Source organism: Sceloporus occidentalis, unplaced genomic scaffold (assembly GCF_023333645.1).
Source record: "Sceloporus occidentalis isolate IW3139 unplaced genomic scaffold, rSceOcc1.0.p SCAF_49, whole genome shotgun sequence".
In the NCBI taxonomy this organism is placed as follows: Eukaryota; Metazoa; Chordata; class Lepidosauria; order Squamata; family Phrynosomatidae; genus Sceloporus; species Sceloporus occidentalis.
The window spans coordinates 5,956,751-5,967,809 of record NW_028317029.1 but is presented as its reverse complement, the minus strand read 5'-3'; the positions used below and the strand labels follow the sequence as shown (position 1 = coordinate 5,967,809).

Genomic DNA, 11,059 nt, shown 5'->3' with positions numbered 1-11,059 from the left:
TGGTCTCATGCGACTCGGCTTTCTGAGATTAATGGTGCTTCTCAAGTTTTAATCAAAAACCTTTCACCTCCTCCAGGACAGGATTGTATGGAGAGGGACACAAAAAAAGACTTACTAAATGCTGGCTTTGTTTTGCAGGGGCAAGCAGAGGACTGCGCTGGGGAGCTTCATGCATACAAAAGACACAAAAGGCATCAACAGATGACAGTCTGGTTCTTGAAACTACGCATTAAAGCAGCACTGTGGTTCTGAACCATAGGCAGTGTTATCCGAATGCTTATATGGTTGAGAGTATGACGTCTCCTGTCAATGCCTGTGGGAACAACACTATAGTTACCTCTCACGCTGTAGATAAGTGTGTCTCAAGAACTTTATCTGATGGGAACTGTCACAATGGGGCAAGTGGCAGTGCCGGCAAGAAAGGCGAAACGGAGGAAGAAAAGCTGGCCGCTTCTAAAACCCCTCACCGCTATACCGCCCCAAAACAACGAGCAAGCCCTGGTAACGAAAGGCCGCGTTCTATGATAACTGCAGGGAATTCCTCCACGTGGAATGCTTTGTCATCTTTGAGAAAGATGGGCTCCTTCAAAAAACTAAAGTCTTCTGTCCTGCAGGGTATACAGGCAAAGGAAAATGCTAATATTTTAAACACTCAAGAGTCCGGTGGGGATGTTCAGAAGTGCTCACCCACTGATGGAATTGTAAGTTATCAATCCCCATGCAGGCTTCTAAAGTCAAGGCCCATGCAGGAATGTTACAATATGATGGATGGACTTCAATCAGATGGATCAGATGCTGAGGAAACGGATAACTCCTTTTTGAGAAGTACCCATAGATCTAGGAGCATCAGGCGTGCCTATGGCGCTGGACGTATAAATTTATTAGATGATGATAAAACTCGTGCTTGTCGTAGTCCCCTTGCATTGTCCCCGGCTAGGCAAGAACCAAGCATCTGTGAGATTATAGTAAAAGATTCCGAAAGTAACCGTGTCATTTATAGAAGGAGCAAGAGCACAGACAATCTAAATTTCCTCAAAAAGAGTTCATTCAAGAGGAAGTCTACCTCCAACCTGGCAGATGTAAAATCCCACAGCGAAAGGGAGATTGTACAAACGACTATGCTAAGCATATCCGCCGATTCAGGGAGAATGGGTGGGACGCCTGAGAGAAGTTCAAAGCGTTGGAGAAGTCCAATTAGAGCAAAAGATTTTGATAGGGTATTAAAAATCATGAGCAATGTGACGGACGGCAGTCGGAAGAGAGAGGGTAATAAGTGCGCCTCTCCAACTAATGAGGAATCCCACAGGAGCAGACCAAACAGTCGCTTGCACGATGATTACTCAAGGAGAGTTTCAAGCAGTACAGAAAGTGACAGAAGGAGATGTATATATAACCCACATTCTCCATTATCGGATTCTAAATGTTTTCTCAATTCCACGCAGTCACCTGCTGCTGCTCTTGATTTTGAAATGAGTGTTCTGCATACTGACCCTAAAATATCATCAGACTGCAGTGTGTCCCCTACGTGTAGAAGCTTAACCCCATTGGCCAATGAGGTCTTTTATTCTGACTCTGAGGAACCAAAGCACATGACCCATTCTGTATCGGAATACGGACCTTTTGGTACTCCTGTGAGGCCAACAGCCCCAAAACCTCAAAGCCCCAGTACGGAATTGTACAAGTCTAGTATTTCCATCCATTCCCCAAACCATCACAGCACTTTGTCACTGAGCTCAATGGAAAGCGATGAAAGATCCGAGGTGGTCATGCAAAAGGCTGATAGGAGCCCCCTCTCTTTTAAGGACCGTGTAAAGCCATTGTATTCTGATGATGGGAATGAGGATAGCGGGGTCAGCAGCCACTCTCAATTGAGTCTCAATGTAGTCAATGAAGAAAAGCAAGATGAGGTAAGAATTATTCCACGCGTTGTTGTAGGGGATAGGGGCTTGGATATGATTCTAGGTTTGAAATGTTAAATTTACTATATTGTTCTGAGTTCTTCAGCCTCCCCAAATGTATGCAAAAACTAAAATCTGGCGGATAATTGTACTGTTTACCAAACTTACAATAGAAATTATTTTGAAAAGTAACAAAAATAATTGCTATTGCTGGGACTTTTGTCGGGACTGAACCATAGCACAGACCAGGACTTGGACATTTCCTTAGTCACCTGTGATTAAAGATAGAAAGCTTTCTAATTCTGGTTTGTCACAAGCTTAGGCTTAATTTGAGTGCTTTTACAGAAATAATCACACTGCATACTGTGTTGGACTACGTTTCTTACAATCCCTTTCTGAAAGGAGTGGGATGTTTGCCAATAAGAGTAGTGCCCAACATGGCAGTAATAAACACCAAAGGACGGTTAGATCTGGCTATATCCATTGTAACCATTGTAACAACACAATACATGCTTTTTAAATGCTGTTTTTTGGTTACTTTTAATATTTACCCTTCTGTTTGGTCCTGTTTTATTAGTCCAATTGCCCCAGGCGGCACTTCAGAAGGGGCGGCACTTTGCCGCCCCAAGCGGTTTTTTTGTTTGTTTTTTTTGAAGCGGAGGAGAGAGAGGGGCACCGAGTGCTTTTCGCTTACCCGCTCAGCGCCCCTCTCTCTCTCCTCTGCGGCGAGTTTCCTTGTTCGGTCTCTGTGCCGGCTTGTAATGCAGAGCGCCGGAAGTGACGCGAATTTCCGGCGCGCAGCATTACAAGCCGGCACCGTGGCAGCACAGGGAGACTCGCCGCAGGACTGTTTAAGGGCAAGTACCGGTGGGGGGCGGGTAGATAATGCGTCGGCGGGGGGCGGCATTTTAAACTTCGCTCCAGGCGGCGTTAAGTCTTCGGCCGGCCCTGTCTGTGAGGTGCCATAGCTGGTGCCATGGCACAAACCTGGGAGCTCTAGTAGTGACATTTCAGTGTTGCATTCGTTTCACACAGCAATCCCTGCAGCGCTTCTGCCCTCTAGTGGCTAAAAGAGAAAATTTAGTTGTGAGTGAAACCTTGCCCCCTGCTTTGCTTTGCAGTTTCCTCAATTTCACTTTTGGTTCATGTAAAGCATGTAAAGCTCTGAGTTCAGGTTAAGCTTACAACCAATTTGAGAAAGGGTGTATAATAGAGTTATAATTATATATATATATATATATATATATATATATATAAATAAATAACGGATACATTATGGAGGGCAGGAGTGATACTGTGCTTTTGTCCATTGCTGTGATTATATCGTTGGATTTCCTTATTATACAGGTGTAACATAGTTCATAAGGTTGAAAAAAGACCAAAGTCCATCAAGTTCAACCTATATACATATTGTGTCCCTACTGTGTTGATCCAGAGGAAGGCAAAAAACCCTTATGAAGCAGATGCCAATTGCCCCATACCAGGGGGAAAATTCCTTCCCGACTCCAAATATGGCAATCAGAATAAATCCCTGGATCAACGTTCTGTCCCTATTAATCTAATATCCATAACTTGTAATATTATTGCTTTCAAGAAACACGTCCAGGCTCCTTTTGAACTCTTTTATTGAGTTTACCATTACCGCTTCCTCTGGCAGAGAGTTCCATAATCTCACCGCTCTTACTGTAAAGAACCCCCGTCTGTGCTGGTGTAGAAACCTTCTTTCCTCCAGCCGTAGAGGATGTCCCCTTGTTATAGATACAGTCCTGGGTATAAATAGGTCCTGGGAGTGATCTCTGTACTGCCCCTTTATATATTTATACATAGTTATTAAGTCCCCTCTAAACCGTCTTTTTTCCAAACTAAATAACCCTAATTCTGATAATCTTTCTGGGTACTGTAGTCCTCCCATTCCCCTTATTACTCTGGTTGCCCGTCTTTGAACCCTCTCCAGCTCCACTATATCTTTCTTGTACACTGGTGCCCAGTACTGTACACAGTATTCCATGTGTGGTCTGACTAGTGACTTGTACAGTGGTAGAATTATTTCCTTGTCGTGGGCATCTATGCCCCTTTTGATGCACCCCATGATTTTATTTGGCTTAGTAGCAGCTGCCTGACACTGGTCGCTACAGGTTTACTGTTAACTAAAACTCCTAAGTCCTTTTCCATGTCAGTCGTCCCCAGTGTTTTCCCATTTAATACATATTCCCTGCCTGGATTTTTCTTCCCCATGTGCATAACCTTACATTTATCTGTGTAGAACCTCATCTGCCACATCCCAGCCCTAGCCTCCAACCTATGCAGATCCATTTGTAATTGTGCACTGTCCTCTATTGTGTTAACCACGTTACAGAGCTTAGTATCGTCTGCAAAGATTGATACTTTACTATATAACCCCTATATTAATAAATATATTAAAAAGAATAGGACCCAAAACTGACCCCTGTGGTACCCCACTAGTAACAGTCACCCACTCAGAGTATGTGCCATTAATAACCACCCTCTGTTTCCTATCACTGAGCCAGTTACTTACCCACATACACACATTCTCCCCCAGCCCAAGCATTCTCATTTTATGTACCAGCCTTTTATGTGGCACCGTATCAAATGCTTTGGAAAAATCAAGATATACGACATCCAGCGATTCACCCCGATCCAGTCTTGAGCTCACCTCCTCATAAAAGCTGATCAGGTTAGTTTGACAGGACTGATCCCTTGTAAACCCATGCTGATATGAAGGCATACATTTATATGAATATTGGCACAACATTTGCTATGCGCCAGTCCTGGGGAACAGACCCTGTCACTATAGAGTACTTGAATATTAGAAATAGGGGTCTGTCTATTACATTACTTAACTCCCTTAGAACGCGGGGGTGAATGCCATCTGGACCTGGTGATTTGTCTGTTTTGATTTTTTTTTTAGGCGGCACTGCACTTCTTGTAGAATATCGAATTGAAACAGTTTACTTTTATATGTGCTGATGATGGCTGCTGCTGATGTTTTACTAGAACCTCTCTGGTTGTGGTGTGATCCCACAGAGGGTTTCTCAATCAGGACGGAGTCTGGCGACATCCACCTACCAAAGGGAAGTGCTTTATGTCATTGGTTGTAGAGCGAGATGTGGCTCAGCTATGTGTCTGAGTAGGAAGGAAGTCATACTACGCTTTCACAGAGTAATTTCAAAACAGTCTATTCCGAGAAACCATTTGGCATTTCTGCTTGCCGAAAGAGGATCTTCTTAATCGCGGGTTCTTTTTTTTTTAATGTGGGGGGTAACACATTCTAAATGTTCTTAATGTCGGATTTGATGGGGATCTACTAGAGGATAAGATGTCTGCTCTAACCATGGATCGGCCTCTCAAAAAAAGGGCACATCCTAAACATTTGGTGAGTAGCACCATGTATTTGGCATCCAAGCTGGCCTTAGACATCCTTCAGACACTTCTGGTTTTTGGTGACATTTATTTGTACGTGTTCGTACCTTGTTAGTAATTTCCATTGAAGTAGTCATTGACATACCTGAAGACTCTCTGGGTTTGTGTTGTTCCACTTCGACTAAAGAGTAAAACATTCTCTAGTATGTTAAGCAGTTCTTGCCCCAGGAACCATTTAGAAGACTGCAGAGAAACATTTACAATAATCTCTTTCTGTTCCTATGGCAACAACATATCAACACATGCTTTTGTGTTCCCAACAGACTCTACGAATGAGGCAATATTATGCAGCGGCCCCTCTTGTCCCACATAAATGAATCGGGAATGACCTCTCTGATTCTGCATTTAGGTATAAAAGGGTTAAATTCAGCATAGTAGGAGAAAAAGCACATCTAAAAAGTTCAAGTAATCGCATCTGGGTACCAGTATATGAACTCCAAATGCGGGTAATGGTGTCTGGCTCTTGATACCCTACCCTACTCTCCACCTCCATGCTCAGCTAGCCCCCCCCCCCAGTCGAGAGCAGCGTGGGGCAGCGTGTGTATACGTATGCTGGATTAACTCTTTTATTATGCGGTGGTCTTGTATGTGTGTTATGCGTAAACGGTGAATCAAAATTTAAAACTTGAAGTTACCACCATAGCAGGAAATTTAATCTTTCTGCTAACAACATTTCCATTGGTTGCTATGGTGACAAGATCACAATACTGTTCCACGACAGGATGGTGTAAATGTGTGAATATAAATCTCTGACGGCAAGTATCACTCTCTGTTTAAAATAGCAATGTTGGGGCCCATAACATCTCACTTTAGATCTAGCAGTCAGTTTATGTCCAATAGCACCCAATCAATTCCCTTACGTCACACTGGCCCAGGAAGCTCTTCCTCTTCCAGATGGCGCGAACTGCCCCTTTTATTGGTGTTGAGATTGTATGATGTCATATGACCCAGGGGTGCCCACTAGGAGATACCCTAGGCACCAGGAAGTATTTAATAGTTGCCATGGTGACCCGGCATCTGGGATATGTCAAGCCCTGGCCTCTGTAATGGCATTAACGGTTCAAATAAGTTACTGGTATAGATTTATAACAAAGCCCACATTCAATTGATTCTCTCTTTAGAGGGTTAAGATTAGAAGAAAGGAGTGCAATTTAGGACAAAGACTCATCTGCCCTAAACTCCAGTTAAAATATCACCTTAATCCTAAATCTTCTCTTCCTGTTTGCACGTTTTAGAGCGCTAGTTCTATATGGTTCTGTATAAATCAATAATGAATTGTAATAGTGATGTTAAGTAACAGGACAACCTGTGTCTAGAAGTAGTCTGTATGTTGATTTAAGAATCATTAGAAGTACATGGCAAGTCACCGCTCTCCCGTTACTGCCCCGGGTAGTAATCGTCCCTGATAACTAGACTGTTGGATTTTGAACGATACCCACGGCCTTTCTACATAGCATAATCTTAGATAGCTAAATGTCTGTGGACATTTCATGGACCGCGTCATGGAGTATCACGCTCGGGTCACGGCGGTTCATGTGTGCGCGTCACACTCTGTGCTCTGTGTATTTGCTATTAAATAAAATTGTTACACCTCTGCCTTTTATTTTTTCATATCTGTGCTAATAATTTAAAGCTGCCTGGGATTGCATTGTAGAAATCCTGTTGTCCATCCTTTTGGAAAGCCATAGATTATCTGGCCATTATTTCTATTTAGCATTCCAGCATTTTGACAATAATTTGATTACCAAATTAAAATTGGTAACATTGTAGTAAATTCAGAATCTTTGTTTCATTTATTGTTAAGTTAATGGTTATATTGCTAACCAAGGAGCTGAATCAGTGGGACTGCATTTTAACCCAAATGAGACTCTTAAGCAATTTAAAGCCTTCTCTGGACACCATTATTGAGGCACCTGTGTGGCAGGAGGTAAGCAATAGAGCCATGACAATTTAGATTGGACTCGCCAAAATTTGGGTACTTTGACGTAGTGGCCGGCTAAGCAATATACGCCCATCAAGTGTGACGGAATCTCCAATATTTATGTGTTTGCTTTTTTTTTAATGGTATGTGCTGAATTCTTGCTTTATATAGAGTGTGTGTGTGTATATATATATATGTATATATATATAATGACCCATAATCCACTTTCCTATCTCAATGCTGGCTGCGAAAGGTAGGAGTTGGAGTCCTCTTGACAGCTGTAGTGTTGCAGATGTATTCCACATGGAAGCCCAGTTTCCTCAATGGATAACTTAACTTTTTACTGCATAATATCCTAGCATTACATTTAAATGGCAAACCGTGGTGGGCAAATGAATGGCTTTAATGATGGATTTCGCAGGCTTCATGTTACTTGGACAGCACTTCCTATCGACAGTAACCGGTTAACTTTCCCAACATTGGTCAGCTGTTCGTGACCGGTACAAGGTCCACCCGCAAACACAGTGAGCAAATACACAGAGTACACGCTCAGTGGGAAAATCACAGCCTGCGTTAGTCTTTTCCATGTGCGTTTAAAGCTCCGAGTTCACCATGCCGTCGCTTGGCTGCCTGTTGTTTCAGTGTGTTTGTGGGGCGCCGATACCGGTCACAAACAAAAAGGTAAGAGCAGGTAATGGTGACCGGGAAAGGGTTATTTGCCCCCACAGAGTTTGCATTTAGGGTTGGGGGTAGGGTTAGGACTTTAAACCCATACCCTGGATTGATTGATCATATGTGTGTTAGATCAGGTTTTAGAGCATTATAGGGCAAAAAGGCCAGAAACAAAAGCATTGATTTTATTTTGGTTTTTATTTATTACTTGACTGTTCTCTGTTTTTGTTTATTGCACTTGCAAGTATTTGAGACTATGTACTAGTTTTTGTATTTATACCGGCTCCCTGTCATCCCAGTCCATATTTTAAATGCTCTTCTCTATAGAGAAATATTTGAATCAAGGTATGAAAATCAAGATTTTGATTGCTTTGTTGTATCTGTTGTTTTAGCGAGCTGTCATAATAATCATAATAAATCAAAATGTGGCATAAATGTTCTTTTAAATGCATCTCTCTGTATATAAGTTGTAACTAGAGGGTCAGCGGTTTAGATGTAATATAAGGAAGTTTTACTTTACTAAGTGGGTGGTATATGAGTGGAACCGTCTCCCAGCAGAAGTGGTAGAGGCCAATACAGTGAGTTAATGTAAACATGCACAGGCCAGTCATAAAGATATCCTGAACTGGTGAGACTAGGGACTGAGTTTTTATATTAGAAAAAGTGGGGAGAAAAGGTGGTTCTTATCCACTTCTATGTAACCATTTTTTTCCTGAAAATGTAGTATGTGGGGGTTTTTGATGTTTATTAAATACATACTTTATTTTAAAGCACTCTGTGGCCAGGAGGGACTTCTCTTCAGTGGCGCCGGGTCATTGAATTTGAAGCACTCTTCCTGTATTCTGTAAAATACTTTTCATTTTCTCTTGATTTCGAACTTGTGCTCAGGCTGGTATGGAAGTTCCTCTTCTTCTTTTTTTTTTTTTTTTTGTCAGACAGCTACTCAGCTTTAGAACACCAAGACTGAACTATACTCATACCTGGGAACTTCTGGGCTACCCGGAGCCTTCCCTTGTGGGACGCGGCCAGGACTGCCCACTGACATCAGTGGGAGGTCCGGCAGCGGGAAACACCCCCATTTAAAGGGGAAATGGGCGAGGAGCGGGGCGTATCAAGACCCCGCTTTCACGACCCGTAGAACCAGAGAAGCAGTGCTCACCTGGCGATCTCCGGGACTATACTATGTCCGAACTGTTTCTGTGAACGCTTTAAGACGATGTGTTCCCATAAGCCGCAATTGAATTTATGAATAAAGCTTTTTTTTTTTTTTTATCTTTAAACATACATTGTTTGGGTGAAATATTAAGTCCAGCAATTTTCGCTCTGGAAAGCGTCATCTCTTCCTGCTGCTGGCTGTGTATTGGGATGGTCCCAGTTTTGAGAAGATGGACAGAACTTTGCACAAATGTGGTTGGTCAGGAATGTCACCAATCGGTGTGTGGCTTTTACTGAGTTTACAAAGTCCCCTTTAGGGGGCTAATGCAGTTTAATGCTGCAGAAACACTGGTTGTCAATGGCATTTACCTATTTAGGGCCTCTTTTTTTTAAAGCTGTTTTTTTTTTTGTTTTTTTTTAACCATTATTGTGTTAAATATATACTATAGTGGGTTTTAATTGGAGAATTAGCCGTCTTTTATAAAGCAATTTATGCATATGTGTAAATAAGCTTCATGGTATGGTAACGGAAGTATAGTATTGTTTTTTTAACTTTTTTTGAGAAAAATATATGTAAGCAGAATTGTAGGACAGTGTTTAAGATGCTTTAAATTGTAGGACGTTATTGCATGATGGATATTGTGGAGGAAGTGTGCTTAGTGTTTCACGTTTGGGTCAGCAGCAGCACAATATTTTGATGCAAAGCCTAAATTATGCAGTGCTTTTTGTCCGTCTACCTAAAATACACTGTTCACCTTTCAAAAAAGGTTCCCACTGAAGAGTCCTGGACAAAACCCCCATCACATGATGAAGAAAAAACTGACCTTCAAAAAGTGTCACCTCGGAAAGGGGCCTCTGGAAAAAGCAGGTCTCGGCCGAGGCCGCTTTCAGATTATGGTCAGATGGCTATCCGTAGTTTTTCCATCCCAGAAGACTCTGTCCCAATGGACTCGCATGAACCCAATAGCGGGAATCCTAAGTTTCCCTTGCGATCGTTTAGTGAAGAGGCAAAGTTTCGAAAACATAGCACTGAGTACCAAGGGGATTGTAGAAGGAGACCCATTTCAGTGATTGGAGGTGTCAGCTTTTACGGAACAAGAGAAGACGAAGATACCGGGGGCATGCTGCAACAAGTAAGAACGCAGAAAGCATGACACCGCAACCAAATGAAATCTCTTTCAACTCTCCTCCAAATCTTAACAAAAATTATATTTTCTAACCCGATTGACCCTGTAATCTTTGGTACTTTTCACTTGGATGAAATAATAAACCATGCATGTCATCAGACTAACTTCTAACTCTCTTGACTTTCCAACTTTTTTATTCACCAGAATGCACTTCAGTATTTTATCTAATTCTCTCGCTGCTGTAAATCATTCCCTTTTGCTTGGTGGGGCTAAAATTTCTTGGTTAAGATTTCTTTTAACCTTGTTTTTATGTCATAATAAATGAAAACATTTTCTCAAAGATGTCTAATAGAGCTCGAAGAATATTTGTGTGTGTTGAGTATGTATATAGCGTATCAATATATTCAAAAAACATTTGAATGTTTTTTTTCTAGATATGAAATTCATACAGGGTTATCACAAATCAAAATAAAGTAATGTTAAACCAGAGTCCAACTGCCCTGGAGTCGAAAACCAACCAATATGGGTTTGAGGAATGGTTGAACTTGATGGACTGGATGTTTTTTTGTTTTTTTTTTTGTTTGTTTGTTTTGTTTTTTCCTTCCTTTATAAAACTATGACCACCCACCTAATAGAGGCATATAGAAATATGATTAACAACCGTAGCTTTTGTTATTTAACTTCTTAAAACAATGAGTCCTGGGTGGGTACTGTAGATCTCCAGAGTTGGAGGGATGTTGTCCTTCAGCTTCCGAGATTTAAAACTGTGAAAATTTGTTATCACCAGTAGATAAGGGCATTTAGATTTACAAGCCTGTCAGGCCTCCCTTCGCAATCAAACAGCT

At 41.7% G+C, this 11,059-nt stretch overlaps 1 protein-coding gene across 2 annotated transcripts in view; it reads left to right on the top strand.

Moving 5' to 3' along the window:
- Positions 1-431: 431 nt before the first annotated feature.
- The window catches only part of LOC149288959 (spermatogenesis-associated protein 13-like), a 28,722-nt gene continuing 18,094 nt past the window's right edge, over positions 432-11,059 (top strand). Inside the window, exons 1-2 of one of the 2 annotated variants that reach the window (XM_089491137.1) lie at positions 432-1,907; positions 9,855-10,220. In XM_089491137.1, coding sequence (XP_089347263.1) covers positions 522-1,907; positions 9,855-10,220 — 1,752 coding nt within the window. In that variant the 5' untranslated portion in view covers positions 432-521. Of the gene's footprint in view, positions 1,929-9,854; positions 10,221-11,059 lie in introns of both variants that reach the window. The other variant, XM_089491138.1, reaches the window with a different exon arrangement.